A 15,826-nucleotide genomic window follows, 5' to 3' on the forward strand; every position below is an offset into this window, starting at 1 on the left:
GGAACTTATTCACTTAAAATGCTTGAAGCACAGATGCAGAAATGAGTTAATGGCTGCAGCTTCAAATTGCAGCTGAAGAGATGGTAATCATCTGGAGCACTTTGGTCACTGATAGTCCGTGGAAAATGATTATGATCTCAGGTCAGTTCGTCTCACTATTTGCATTCTCTCAAATTCCCTCTAATACAGTGGATGAACAGCGTTCGGTTTCACGACAGGCGTCCAATCTAACGCAAATAGCTGCGTGTAATTAAGACATTCGGCAAGGGTGTCATTTGAGCGAATTAACAAAAGATGTGATGGACAAATAAATGAATTCTGCTCCTGCACTTTGGTTGCAATGACAAAAATGAAATTGGCCAAGTACACTTTCCGAGAACAAGTTGAGAAATAATTTAACTCGACCGCATGACCGAAATTAACGGCGAGCGTAATTTGATGCGCCACGCAGTTCAATTGGTAGAAATTTGTAGTAGGCCCAAAGCTGCCATTCAGCAGCACAATGAGGAAGACGGAGTAGAAAAGCCCTGCAACGGGACTGCGCATAAAGGTCCTTTCTCAACACCGCACAATGGAAATCTAGTGGCGTAAACGAGTTCTGTCTGTAAGAGAAAAGATTCGCTCTCCCGATCGCTCCAAGAATAATTTCCCCTTTTCTGTGACACTCTGCTACGCAGGTGAGGAAGCTCTTCAGATAAGGGTTGCAGACGGCACTGAAAGGCAGATGCATGACACCCTGTTCAGTTATTTGGAATTGCAGGGTTAAAAATACTAAGCCAGCAATATGTCAAGTGGAACAAAAAATCTACAGCGAATGCTCTCGAAGCAGCCCTTCTGCCATGACATGAACACTGTATAAATAAAATATAAATGAAATGCAGCAGTGATCACAATTATTGGTCCACATTTACTACCTTCTTCTTTCATTAGGGCTGCTCTGTACACATTTTGGGGGGTGCGGTGGCGCAGTGGGTTGGACCACAGTCCTGCTGTCCGGTGGGTCTGGGGTTCAAGTCCCGCTTGGGGTGCCTTGCGACGGACTGGCGTCCCGTCCTGGGTGTGTTCCCTCCCCCTCTGGCCTTACGCCCCTGTGTTCCCGGGTAGGCTCCGGTTCCCCGTGACCCCGTATGGGACAAGCGGTTCTGAAAATGTGTGTGTGTGTGTGTGTGTACACATTTTATGACTAAAATATGAACAAAAAAAATAGCTTTAGGAATCCCAGCAGCTTGCAATCCAACGAAAGACAATTTACTTGCTTTCTTGACTAGAGCAGCGGATTTCAACTGTGGTAACACAATTAGAAAAGTTTCCCTACCATTAGGACCATTACCATTAGAGTTTACCATTAGGACACTGGAGTAATGGCTGCTGAAAATAGGGCTTTGCAGTCATATGTGAATAATAAATTATAAATGAGTCATTGCAAGCAGTAATAGCCATTTGCAACATTAGAAATGATGTCCTGGCTACATTTTTCAATCAGTTTAATGGCATCTTTAAAAAAGTAGCAGTTCTTTCAAAAACATTTCTGGGTGATTCCGAACTTCTGAACGCCAGTGTGTGTGTGTGTGTGTGTGTGTGTGTGTGAGTTATATGTATGTATGCATATGCACACTGTACTTCTGTTGGTGAGGAAATGGTAAAGGAGTACGATCTTACATTCGCACAAAAAAACAAGAATAATGACACGAAGACACAACGAAAGAACAATTATGAGACACTCGTCTGACACGAAAGTGCAGCAACTTTTCAGCGAAGCAAATGTTTCAGTAACAAAATGCACCAAAACATCTTCCTCGCCGACGTTGCTGTCATTCGCGGCAAAAAAGCTACGACTTCCTTTTTGTTGCTGCTCAAACACACAGGCGTTTCACACACGTTCACGCAGACAGGCAGACATACTTGTCAAGGGAATGAAAATACTTTGCCAGAACAAAAAGGCAAACTAATGTTAAGATCTTTGGCTTAATATGAAATAAAACTACTTGAAAGTGAGTTATAAAGCATATATTTAGCAGCAGGAGTGTTTCTAAGTGCTTTGCATGGTAGAAACTTTCTTCGAGTCTTTGGTAAAGCTCCCAAAACATGCCCTTCAATCAAAGTGTAAAATGAAAAGAAAGGACACACACCCAAACCAACTGGGCAACACCGACTGCTTTACCTTTAAAATGAATTCCAAGTGAAAGCGAAGGGCTTTATTAAAACACAATCAATTCGTACGAAATTATTAGTTTTCTCTAAAGAAAACCGGTTTAATTAGCGATTTGCTGGGAAAATCTGCTCACCAGAATTATTCACTTGAGGGGTCAAGCAAAGACTTTGTGCAAACAGTTATTATACATTTCTTTAATTAGAGCAGGGCAATTTGAGAAAAGGGAGCTTGAAATAACATTTGTTGTGAAGAACTGGAAATTTTTTTTTGTTCTGAAAAAGTGTCTGGGGAAAACCTCTGCAAAATGTATTATTAAGCAGCTTAGAATATGCTTTTACCCAAAATGAGTTCTAATTTTACTCATTTTTATAGTTGGATATTTTACTGGCGATATTGCGGTTAAGCACGTCCATTACTTACCCTGCCATACAATGGCACGTCTAGTACTGTAACTTGGACCATCCTCATTCATCTTAAAAGTCTTTGACCTTTACCACCATGCAACCTGTCCTGGGAGGTAATTCCGTAAATAATGCTCACAGTGCTGACTCGTCATAAAAAATATAAAAAAAAACGACAAAAGTGTAAAAACCATTACTTATTATTTGACTCCACTTTTCTGTATCTTTGCTGCCAACTTTTTGTAAACCCCGTAAGCTGCTCGACACCAAAAATATGAACAGTACAATAATAAATCACCGCAGTCAATATCAAACCCATACGTAGAACACCACAGAGGTGCGGTAGCAGACCGGGTCATGGGAGGCAAGGGCTAGCGGAGGCCGGAACGAATGTGCGTAAGAGTGTTCCAAATTAGCATTTAAAAGAGATGCAGAGCAGGAGATAGGAAACGAGAATGAGCGAGCAAGGCGGAGGTTTATAGAAGCGCTTCATAGCGCTGAGAATCACATTTAAATGAAACAGGCAAAAGAGCAAAAGCAAGGTGTTATTTACATAAGAAAACACTCCCCACCTCCTCCACCATCAAATCAGTAAGTCATCACCAGCATGTTAAATGTCTCCGGTTGTGTTTTAATGGGCGACCTGACCGCATATGTCTTGATGTACATTTAGCCACTTGGCTACAAGATGCACATCCATCTGGATGTTCAGATGTCAAGATAACCTTTAGGATGGGGGAAAGTTAACACTTGCAAGTGTTTCAGAAATGTATTACGGAACAGACCATTCTCTCTAAAAGGAGGGCAAAAACCATAGCTTTAAAGGGTAAACCATTTACTTGATTAGCTGTCACTTTACATCAATGCGATATTAAATAAGGCCTTGAAATAGTACAACTATTATGTAGATTACGGAATCATTGCTCTTTAGCTAAACAGCAATTAAAATTCGGAAACCTTGCTTCAAGATCACTAATCTCAACATAAATTCTATAAGAAGAAGCATATGTAAAAGGATAAAGCAGTTTCCTGGCAACTTCTCCTGAGTGACCTGATCCATGTAAGAAACTGAGTTGTGCTTTTGGAGCGGAAAAAAAGAAAAAACCCTTTAACTGACAACCTGATTACAATGAAACCCATTTCTGATTCTCAGCCCACTTTTTAAACACGCAGTCACTCAGATTTTTATTTGTGCTTTAGTGACATCTCAGTTTGACAGCTCCCTTTTCACTGTGTTTAAGGGAACATGAGGGCACGTGGTAAGTGTGGGGTTCAAGTCCACCTCAGGGTGTGTCTATTTCTCCACGTGTTTGCACCCCCAGACACACAGGGAAGATGAAGAAAACACTACCGAAGCACTTCTATTCCTCCATTGCCGTGGAAATCACGTGAGTAGTTGCTGGAAGTCGGACCTGACTCGATGGCCCTTCCACCCATCCCTCCCTCTATTTAACCGTCATGTTTTCAAAAGTCTTTGAATAGCGGGGAGAGACGGTTTCAGGCAGTGTGTTTAGCGTGCGTGTGAGGTTGAATAAAAAGAGTGCGTATAACAGAAATATCAATGTCTTCCCATCATAAGATGGGTGCTGCTTTCTGTTTATTGTAGGAATACGTTGCAAATTGCAGTCATGGGGTGATTTAAGCAGTGTTCCTGCTTGGCACTCTATTTCATCTTTATATCGAAGTGTTAAAAAACAAAAAAGAGCTACGCCACTGTAAATGTGCCCTCACAGAGTTTTCACATTAATTCTACTGCACTTAGTGGGATGAAGCAGGCCTTGGAATGGCTGTTCAATCCAGTCATCTTTATCGCTTTTTTTTTACCGCTTCAAGGCTCAAGATACCACATCAAATGGAAAGAGGAAATTGTGGGTTATTAATTCTCGGACCAAAGGTTCGTTTGGTTTTCGTTACATTGTACTGAGGCCTAAGGGCTTTTCAGGTACAACGGTACAATATAACCAAAAAGAGCAGAATTTACCAACATTTCTCAGATGATGTCCTCTGTATAATTTGACATTAAACATGCACGTTGTGTGAAACTATCTGCTGGCAGGTATTTCACCTATAGTGAGGGTTTAGGAAAAAAATGTAATGAATATTTCATTTACATGCATTTCTAAAAATATACAGTACAATAAGTGAGAGAGTAACTGTTATGGAAAGTAGCAGGGACCAAGGCCATCAATGATTTATTTACGTAAAACAATTGCTTCTTTCTGTCTCATCCTTTCATCTTCCCACAGTCCAAGGTAAACAATGGGGTAGAATTAGTGGTGTTTCCTGCTAGGAGTGTGAAAGGCTAGTGGCTCAAGATGAAAAGGAAAGGACGGTTGTGCTAATTACCATGGTGCACTGGTGAATGGACTTCCTCAATAAATCCTGAAGCCACTACCAGATCAGAGGCAACTTTTTACCACACCATGTCTCTGAGAGCTTATGGCTGCTCTCAGCTCCAAGATCATACTCTGAAAGGTCAAGAAGAGATTTTTTAAGTAAACAGGGTGCTTGTTACTCTGAGATGGCCTCTGTCAGTCTTCAGTTCCAGAAAGTGTAGATACACACACACACACACATTTTCAGAACCGCTTGTCCCATACGGGGTCACGGGGAACCAGAGCCTACCCGGTAACACAGGGCGGAAGGCCGGAGGGGGAGGGGACACACCCAGGACGGGACGCCAGTCCGCCGCAAGGCACCCCAAGCGGGACTTGAACCCCAGACCCACCGGAGAGCAGGACTGCGGTCCAACCCACTGCACCACCGCGCCCCCTCAAAGTGTAGATACTGGCGTTAAAATAAAATACAACCTCCTCCAATGCAATAAGTGTGATGGGAATAAACATCCTTTTAATACTCATTCACATTTATTCATTCAGTTGACACTTGTCTCTATGGCAACTCACAATTATCTACACACTTATACAGTTGGGTCATGTGACTGGAGCAAGTTAGGGTAAGTACCTTGCTCAAGGGTACTACAGCTGGAGGGGGACATGAACCTGTGACATTTCGGTTCAAAGGCAGCAACACCAACCACTATGCTATCAACTGTCCCACTAACTGTATTATGTACAGCGTATATGAAACACTTGTAATTCTGGATTTGGATCCTTTATAAGGTACACCCAGGCCCCATTTAACTGGGTGCTATAAACTTGACTGCCTGCTTACTTTACAGAAAGCTGACCCTGGTCAAAGTGCCCACTTGGGTAACATCACGCGGGAAAACAGCGCGCAGTCTTGCTCCCGAAAAAAATCACGTTAACTCGGCCCATAGAAGCTCTTTGCAGAACAAAGGCTCATGGCTATAAACTGCTGAGGTTATGGAGGAAGAACTGCCTCACAGTCTATCTGATGATTTATAGAGATCATCAGGTTAGTTACTGTTCTGCCTTAAAAGAACATGCCAGACTTAGGGTGGAAAAAAAGCAACTCTGACTTCGTTTGTCCTATAAATCTCTATAAAATACCATCTTATTCCAAGACATACTGTCCCTGTGCTCCCTCATCCGAGTAGTGCAACTCCTTTTAAAGCAAAGGCCGTTTGTCCAAAGCTCACCGTCTCCAAGATGTTCTGTACCGCACCTGTGGTGGTTCCAAGCATCTCTGTTCCTACAGACATCAGATCTACTGTTTTGCAGACAATTTCCAGCACGAATCTCACCAGTTGTGATAAATGAATAACTGTGATAAATGAATAAATGTGATCGTTCCCTTCATCCCGTTCCCACATTCCTACATCAATGATGAAACTGCTCCTCTGCTTTACTTGCGCTGAACCATGATACCAATTAGCTAGTGCACGTTCAATGAAAATGCTCTGCCATTACATTGTCAAGCTATGTTATCAAACTACTGAGCCATTTACAATCTTCTGTTCTGGTCAAAAATTCAGGGGAATTTTTAACAATGTGACTCACTTAGTTTCATTAACTGCTTGTCATGGTCAGAGTCGTGGCAGTCCGGAGCCTATCCTGGGATCACTGGTAACAGGGCATGGGGTTACACCCTGCATTGGATGCCAGCCCATCACAAGGCAGTCACACGCAGTCACACACTAAGAGAAATTTACAGTATGATATGAGCAGGTGTGTCTCAGTTTAGCGTGAGGAGAAAAATCACTCCTTCATTGTAGAGTTAAAGTAAGTTAATGGGTGCACACACTGAATTGGTTATGTTCTTCACATTATACACCTGTACAAACACACAACATATACACTCAACTCTTCCTGGCGCGTCTGTTATACATGTTACGTTTAGTTCACTTCATCACTTACCGAACACTATTGTTTCGGACCTAGTAAAAGATTCCAGTAAGGTCTTATGTGACCTTAAATACTGCCCATTTTTGCAGTGGCCAATGCCCAGGAAAATGGGAAAACAAATTTCTATGTAAGTTTGTCATTGTATTTTATGAAAATGACAAAAGGGTAATGTAAGGAAAAAAATGTACTCATTGTAACTAGACATCTGTACATTTACATTTGCTGAATTCCTTTCTGCATCACTGATATCCCCTTTATTTTGGTGGAAACAGTTCAGTCCTTGGGTATGGGGGTGTGATGGCGCAGCGGACTTGGCCAGGTCCTGCTCTTTGGCGGGTCTGGAGTTTGAGTCCAGCTTGGGGAGCTTTGCGATGGACTGGGGTCTTGTCCTGGGTGTGTCCCCTTCCCTTCCAGCCTTGTACCCTTTATTGCTGGGATTGGCACTGGTTTGCTGCCACCCCACTTGGGATAAGTGGCTGTTGTCAATGATGACCCACCGTGCCACTGTGGTGACTTCATCTGCACATGTTTTCAGCTTTCCAATAAGGTAAAGGTTCCCACTGACCCTCTGATGGGAGTAGACACTGGATCACACAGCATCCTCTTCACAGATCTCAATGTGGCTTTAGATACTATTGTTCATGGTGTTCTCTTTCAATTTCCCAGACAACTGCAGATTCGGGAATAGTTTTGGGTGAGTCCTCCTCATTGTATCACCATAAAGATCAGAGATGTCTGCTAGATGTTCTTCAAGGGTCAGTGCCATGTATGTTTGGATACAAGTACTTAAGTATTCATTTCTACTGTTGAAATACATATGAAACCTAAATAAGAGAGCACTACTGCTCTTCAGATCTTCAGATCTTGGAGTCTTGAAGACTTAAGATGACTTAATTGTGCCATGACAGAAGAAATGGTAAGGCCAACTCATTACCTGTTCTTGTCATGTTGCCACGTTTGACTCGTTGCTTTCTTTTGATGGTTGCATTAGATAAACAAAAGTAATATAATTTACACAATTAAGTAATAATTCTTTTGCTACTAAACTAAGGCAAAGCAACTGATAGTATTTGACTCAGTGATACGCAGGTATTTTTATAGGAGGAATTCAGTATACCTTCTTTTCTTAAGGTTACAACAGCAGTTTCATGGTCTGCAGCTTGAACTGACAACCATGAAGTTGGTTACAAGTTTTTAGGTACTACTCTCCCGACTGCCCACTTTATAAGAACTGCTACATTTAAACATGTGTTATGTCAATTAGATCCAAAAAAAAAGAAAAAAAAAACAATTTCTGCCCTCTTCGGCTTCATGCAAAACTGTTTGTAAGCTTCCCTTCAAAACCCATCTAGAAACTTCCACTGTCACAAAACAGTGCCGCTAGTGCTTGAACTAAGACTGAAAAATTCATCCCACATCACCCCTGTGTCTCCCCACCTCCACCGGCTGCCTGTTACCTACAGTATAAAATTCAGTTAGTTTTTAAAGCCCCGAAAGGTTAGGCTACTTCCTACACCATTGACCTCCTATCTGCTAGCGAATCTCTCAGTCACCGTGGTATAACCACACTCGGCTCCCTTTAGTCTGCATTGCCCTTAGGACGATGGGAAACCAAGTCTTCTGCTCCACTGCTCTCCATATCATGATCTCCTTGCACATCATAGTACATTTGCATTTGTCTGTTGTGTAAAAACTGACCTTAAACCCCATTTTTACCATGTAGAATTTTTGTGGTTTGTTTTGTTCAGATGCACTTTTATTGCAAAAAAATGCAGATTCCTCAAAAGCACTTTGAGATTGCTCACTGCTATGAAATGCATAGTTTATAACATTTCAGTAGTATGGTTTTATTATTTTTTCTCAGTACAATTAACCATAAGGCTGCATTAGACATTGTCGCCTTCTCATGAAAAGCTTCAAAACTAACAGTGTAAAGTGTAAACTAGCACTGTACCGTGGCCTGGGTACTGCATACCAACTCACCCCAGCTTCACATCTTTGTTCTTGCTCACTTCCACAGTGCCAGTAGAGTGCTTGGCCCCAGACTGCACCTCGAATTTAACATTCCACTGTGGGCTTTTGGATCTCGTTTTCATGAGATTCACCCCTTTCTTTGCCTTCACCCTTGAAGAGAAAACAAAAAAGAAACAAGACAGCAGAAATTAATTTTCAAAATAACAAAACGTTATGAAATTATAAAGAGAATGAAACATCATCGCAGGTTAGAGAATGTCATAACCCCTTAGGGAATGTTCCCCAACATATTTTCAGTCTCTGCAGTGATTTACTGAGCGAAAAACAAAGTGGACAATTATAATGCAGCATTTTTTTCTGCCTAATGACCAAATGTGACAAGTCAGGGGAGCGTGGTAACGGCTTTGTAACTGGGAACATTTTAAGTAGCCAGTTGCTGTCTAGTCTCCCCAAATTCTCTCTTCACAATTCTCCCTTTATATGCTTTAACAACAAAACCTGTTGAAGCAGCTTTTGCATAATACCGTGATTCCTGATGCGAAGCTCCATTTCTTTAACTGTGATTATTATTAGTATTTTTTTTTTTGCTTAACAAATGAGACGATATGAACATTTCCCCAGCGTGCTTCCAGCAAACTGAACTCTTCACAAAGCTGATTAATACCTGTAAATACCAGATCAGAACAATGCAGCTGTGCAAGGGTTTAAATGCACCTTCCCTGCTGTGATCCCTAATACAAATATGAGGAATTCCCATGTAAATGGCAAAAGATATAATTTCTATATGAAAATCTGTATGCGCACTTAAAGATGCCACTATGAGTTATCCATTCCACATACTACTTCCGATGCAGAAACTCGAGCTAAGCACATTGTTGACTACAAACTGGCTGCAGCTACACTTCAAAATCCTCTAAGATGAAATGTATTAAAGAACCGCGCTGCGCCGGCACTGCAGAGATCAAACTGTCATGTATTTCCCTAATAAGAACACATGTTACTAGCCCACATGGAAGGTCTTTACATTAAAATTATGAGCAGCGCTACTGATAGGGTTCAAAGAGCTGTTTTTTCCATACATTGAAATGTGCGCGGTGGTAGCCTTCACTTTTTATCAGGGAGAACCGAATTAGACATGTTTAAAAACTTCTCTGCATTCTTATTATTCTACATGCTACCTCAGCTGAAGAGGTGGTGGAAAGTTTGAGTAATTCATGCTCGGTGGCTTCAGATCACTAGAGGCGACCTAAACAATCATCTTTGCCACTCTGATGCCCAGCTTGTTTATCATTTGAAGTAAACAAGTTTGAGGCTGCACGGCACTACACAGCTGTAGCGCCTAAGGGGAAGGGGAAAAACTGACAGCTTCAATGGGAGCCCGTGAAATTAGAGGGAGACCAAGGTGGCATCTGACAGCAAATCACAAATGGAAGATTAGAGCTGCCAATGATCTAATATCAAAATAGCTCAAACCAGGCAGCCAGAAGCCAAAGGTCTTTAAAGAGCAGAGCAACAGCACTGGATGAGGCGGCCGAGCGTCTACCGATAAATATCTTAACGTCATTTCTCTGGCTTCTTTCTGATCCTCGTGAAAGGAGCTGAAAGGTTCGAGCAGGAAATAATGACGCTAAGATATCCCACGCGCTGCTCATTTCGAAATACCATGCCTGTTTCTCGCAACTGCCACTATGCAGATAAACACGAAGCAAACCCTTAAAAGGGTGATCAAAAGCTCATCGTGTTGAGCACCTTCGCACTGCACCGAACCTCCGATGGCTCTTTTTTCTCCATATGTTCGTCTCCCTTTGCCTTTGAACCGCTGCGTCGACTGCACTTACCTGATAAAACTGCATCTCTACTTTGAAGTCTGCCGTGACAAATACAAGCGACCGGCGGCCCCCTTTAAATGGAACCAAGAGCCATTATAGGCTTCTATATCAAAAGAAGCATGGAGAGATTACGTGCCACGCCCCTTTCTTGTGTTAGAAATCCCGGGGTGTTTGACAAGGTATGCCGTTGCCAGTCATCAGTGCATCCCGGTGTCTTCGGAAACACATCTCAGCTATAATGCGCAAGACCTCCACTAGCTTGCCTCCTTTGATGAGTACAAGCCTGCAAATGGGCGAACATGTATCAGACAGTCGTGCCGGTAAACAGGCAGCATCTGCCAGCTGCCAGTCAGCTACACAGCTGCGCTTTGGTGTGTTACGAGAACTGGGGGAAAAATACAATCAATGCTCGAAAATGACAGATGATACGTGGCCAGGATTACGGTCTCATGTGGTATTTCAAATGTTACCATCATCGTGACTATTCCACTGCTTCGCTATGTTTTCACTTCAAGTGACTAGGACGGACAGCAAGGACGGATATTCTTCCTCATCTAACATTTACATTTCTTAATATAGTGTATGCATTTCTGAAAAATGACTTGCAGTGTTCAGCTACCTAAAATTATCTTTTTTTACCGGAGGAATTTAAGGCAAATACATTGGTTACAGGTATTATGGCAGGAAGTGGGATTCAAACCCTGGCCTTTCGACTCCAAAAGAGGCAAATCTAATCAATACATCACTGTTGTCCCCTTAACCTTTCTTAAGAGAGCTAAAACAGGACCCCCATTACTCCCCTTGCTTAAACAGGCAGTGATGAGGTCAGTAGTCTGTGTCCTTAACCTCTTTATTAGCTCTTCATTGTATTGTACAATATGTAATTCAAAATTATTCTAAAAGTTTCAACATATTATACTACATAATAATAAGGCAAGTTTTCACTCTTTGTTCTCTGCCTAGTTTTAAACAGTGTCTGAAAAAGCAGCCTTTGTGTTATTCAGCAGAAGTTCAGTAAAACGATGGACCCTAAGCAGAGAACCTGCTCATACTCTCTTAGCGTAAGGTACCGAAAGCAAAGGATGCAGGTGAAACTTAGTGAAAACACAAGTGGGAAAAGCTTACATTGCGGTGTAAGTCTAGGAACTGTACAAGTGTCCTGCTGATTTGCATAATGGGACTTTCAGCTAAGAATACGCACTGTAAAATGGGCTCCATTGCTTTTGACCAAAAAAAAAAATTTAAAAAATCTTCATAGTTACGCACACACTGAAAGGAGCTCATAAAACTTTCATTGAGCACAAAACTAAGTTAATGGTCAGCAAGATCTCAAAGTGATGCATGAAAAGCTACTGCAACTGTTCCATTTCAAAAGTGGGCCTTTCATGGCAATATTACAATATTAAATTACAGCGGGTAATGATGAAATCTTGTCAAGGGACCTCTTGGTGAAATGTATCAGGCTCGGTGATTAGAAATGGTGTGGGGTTTCCCTAGACTGGCTGTAACAGCTGGCTGCTTGCCATTACCTAATGGGTTCGAGAGGTGGTGGCGGTGGCAAGGGCTGGCGTGGAGGAAACGGCGAGGGGGGGACGGGACTCATAGCCAGGGTCAGACGGGTGAAAATAGCGGATTACGACAGGCCTTCAGCGGGGACGTAAAAGCTGATGGAAAGATACAGCCACCATTCTCATACCCCTGGCAAACCTGAGTGTGCAAATGGAGGCAGAAGAAAAAATAAACAAACTGGAAGAGAAATGTCAGTGGCCGTGTCCCTGGGGTACGAGCCGCCAGTCCCCTCCGCATTACAGGGAGAGAGGAACCTCTCCAACGTTGCTCGCTTTGTTCGGCAAAACCCTTTCCGGCCCATCTGGAGACGAGCAGCGCCCCGTTAGTTCTTCCACTAGGGCACTTCACATGAAGCAGCCGTGCCACAGGTGTTCTGCTTTAAAAACATTTCCTCCGCGAAGGATGTTTCATTTACCCATCGGGGTGCGCTCCTCCTTAAGGCAGGGATTGGCTCCGGATCGGCGCGGCTCTAACCGCACCAGCGCCGGCTCGAAGAAGGAAGGCCGGTACAGGCGCGCTTCACGGCGTCGATCGCGCTACCGGATGCCGACGGAAAGATCTTTACATACATCACGATTCTGACCGAAACTTTAAAAAGCCTCGCAGCCTCTCACAGTGTTGCTCATGGTTAACGTAGGAGGTCAAACTCGCCATTTATTCTCATAACTCGGTTCTTGCGCCGAATGCCGATGACAAAGCCATTAGGCCTCTCCTACTTCTTGTCGCTGCGAAAGTGAGTCATCCTTAACAAAGTGGCGTATGCTGTAACTGATGTCGGGGGCTGCTGCGGGTGCTGGGAAGCGTTGTTTCAGAGCGGTCCGTCTTCAATTTATGTGCCGAACGCATTGGACTCCGAATGAATGCTGCAGTTTGTATCCCACTCAGAAGCGGTCATTATTCAAAAGAATGACTGAGTCATCAATAATCGGAGCTACGACTAGCGCCTCAACTTTTCTACTCGGGGAAAATTCCGAGATCTCGTTGTAATCGGCGCTATTGGTCCGATGGAGAAATCGAGGAAGAGCGCGCGCTCCTGCAGCTACTGAGAATTCAGGGGATGGGGGGAAAAAGGAAATCCAAACAGCCAGGGGAAAAAAAAAGACGATGAGCAAACAGCAGGGAGCGTCCTGAGCTTCTCTAATCTTTAAACGAAACAAAGAAGGTAAGCGATGTAGACAGGCGGGACGCTTGCCTTCCATACAGTATGAATGCATATCACAGTCAATCTGACTGAATCAAAGCCTGACAAGACTTCATTAATGATGCACAAGGCATTCAAGTGTGCAGCAATAAGTGCAGCAAGGCCACGACGAAAATGCTTTTTTCCATTGCTAAAGACATTACAGACACTGTGAGAAGCACACGCAGGGATTTCATCTGGGTTGTTCCTCAAAGCTAAGGGGGGGATTAAAATCTATAAAGCTGCCTGCACCATTAAAATAATGAATTAAATCAATTTTAAGAAATGCTTAGTAATTCCTCTGCCGCTACAGTGATTCCAACATCTGCTTCCAAGATGGCTTCTGACTCCGACAACGAAAAGCAATTACGCAATGCAAACGGGGGCCAGCAAGGTCTGTCGCCCTGCCAGCTTCTGTCTTGCAGCTAAGTGGTCGAGGGGCTGACACGTAACTCCGGGACACAAGTTCTTGTCTCCGGCCTGAGCGCGCGCTGCCAATTCGCAAGCAGAACCGGCGCCTGGCGCCGCGTGTGACCTGCTGCACAACAATTATTCTAAGTACTTTTGCCTCCATCAGCTCTGGTCATGAGCAGGACACCTTGGGTGAGCACAAAAAAGCTCTGTGGAGGAAATCGGAGGAGGGAAAAAAAGACACGTTCCATTTTATATGATAAGGTGGCACGCTGGCACAGCGAGTAGCGCTACTGTATCACGGCACCTGGGGGGTGCAAGAGGACATGCGTACGATCTCCTCTCAGTCTGTGTGGAGTTTGCATGTTCTCCCTGTGTCTGCGTGGGTTTCCTCCGGGTGCTCTGGTTTCCTCCCACACTCCAAAGACATGCTGTTCAGGTTCCCCATAGTGTGTGAGTGACAGAAAGAGTGTGTTGCACTGATGTATGGATGAGTGACCCAGTGTAAGTAGTGTATCTAGCAGTGTAAGTCACCTTGGTGAGTAAGGTGTATGGGTTGATAACACTACGTAGAGCTCACTGGAAGTCGCTTTGGAGAAAAGCTTCTGCTAAAAATGTAAATGTAGGACAAGTGGTGCTCAGCTGAGACAGCAAAACAAAAAATCACAAAGTTTGTGACACTTTATAGCCAATACGAGTACAGTAGGAATTAATGCTATGTGAGTGAGCCAAGGTAGAACACGCCTGGGTGCTCAGATGCGAGTAGGAACAAGTGTTGAGTGTCCTCCAGTCACAATTACCTCATTTCAGCTGTGCATCTGAACCGCAGGTGTAGCCTATTGAGTTACATATCTGTTCACGCAACATGCATTCGTCGCAATATCTTTATTAGCCGTTCATACAATAGAGGAAGGCCACAGGAAAAAAATTCTGCAGCTGACACAATACGTGTGACTCTCAGGAATACGCTCCTTCGACCGGTCCCATACTCCTGTGCCTGGAGCCACGGCCGTGACACGACCCGTAAGCGAGAGCCCACTTTTAAGACGTGGTAATGCTGGAAACAGTCAATATATTATGACCTGATATGTTGTCAAAATGTATAAAAGAACAACAACCATGGAAAATGGAGGGCCCGATTATATACAGATACATCTCAAGAAATAAGAAACTAAATGTCATGTCAAGCACTTTTAAAGATCAGCAAAATACCAGGTTTTCACCCATTGCAAATAAATATAAGCACTCATGAACAAGGTTCGGTTAAAGAAGAAGCATGTTACAGCACAAAGGACAGAAAAAAATACGAGAAAAACAAAAAAGACTAATCATATCCAAAATTTTAGTGTGAGGCAGAAGTATTTACAGGGCCTTCACATAACTTAGCGTTTATTACAATGTCCCATTAGCTAATTAAACGGGAACATGAAGATGGCAATGTTAAAGTGGAGTTGGATAGCATATGGCCCCAAGTCTAATGGCTGAAATAATTATGCTGTGGAATTCTGCGAGTGGGAAAACGATCTTGGTACAGTGCAAATTTATCCTCCTTTCCCCAGATGTCAGCATTTATTTCATTCTGTCCATTTTTGTTCATCCTCACCCCCCTCCCCCCCCCCCCATCCATTTCTCCTTGGCTATCCCCTCCACCTCTCCTCTTAAATAAATCATGTCCAATACACATCTGTTTAATTAAATTTTTACTAGATCCTGCCCATGGCTTGTCTGTCTAACTGGGACTTTCTTCCCCTAGAAATGGTTGCTCAAAATCCCCAGAATTGCTGATGCAAGTAATATGAGCTTGTAATGATCAGGTGGCCCAATCACACTTCTGAGATAATGGCACAAATTTAACCAGCAAAACAGTAGAAAAGAAAATGGGGGAAAAAAAAAAAAAAAAACATTGCTCAGAGAGTAAATGAAACTACAAGGAGATGTTCCCTTGATTATATATTACAATAACTGTGACAATAAAACACAACAACACGAAGGGACAATACACAATGTGTGCAGTACACATGGCGACCACCAGGTGGCGCTCC

General features: G+C 43.1%; 1 protein-coding gene across 1 annotated transcript in view; it reads right to left on the bottom strand.

Moving 5' to 3' along the window:
• The window catches only part of tmem132e (transmembrane protein 132E), a 201,969-nt gene that overhangs the window by 23,582 nt on the left and 162,561 nt on the right, over nt 1-15,826 (bottom strand). The window contains 1 exon segment of the mRNA XM_029249353.1: nt 8,797-8,945. Within this exon segment, the coding sequence (XP_029105186.1) occupies nt 8,797-8,945 (149 nt within the window).

This window comes from Scleropages formosus, chromosome 25, assembly GCF_900964775.1.
Source record: "Scleropages formosus chromosome 25, fSclFor1.1, whole genome shotgun sequence".
In the NCBI taxonomy this organism is placed as follows: Eukaryota; Metazoa; Chordata; class Actinopteri; order Osteoglossiformes; family Osteoglossidae; genus Scleropages; species Scleropages formosus.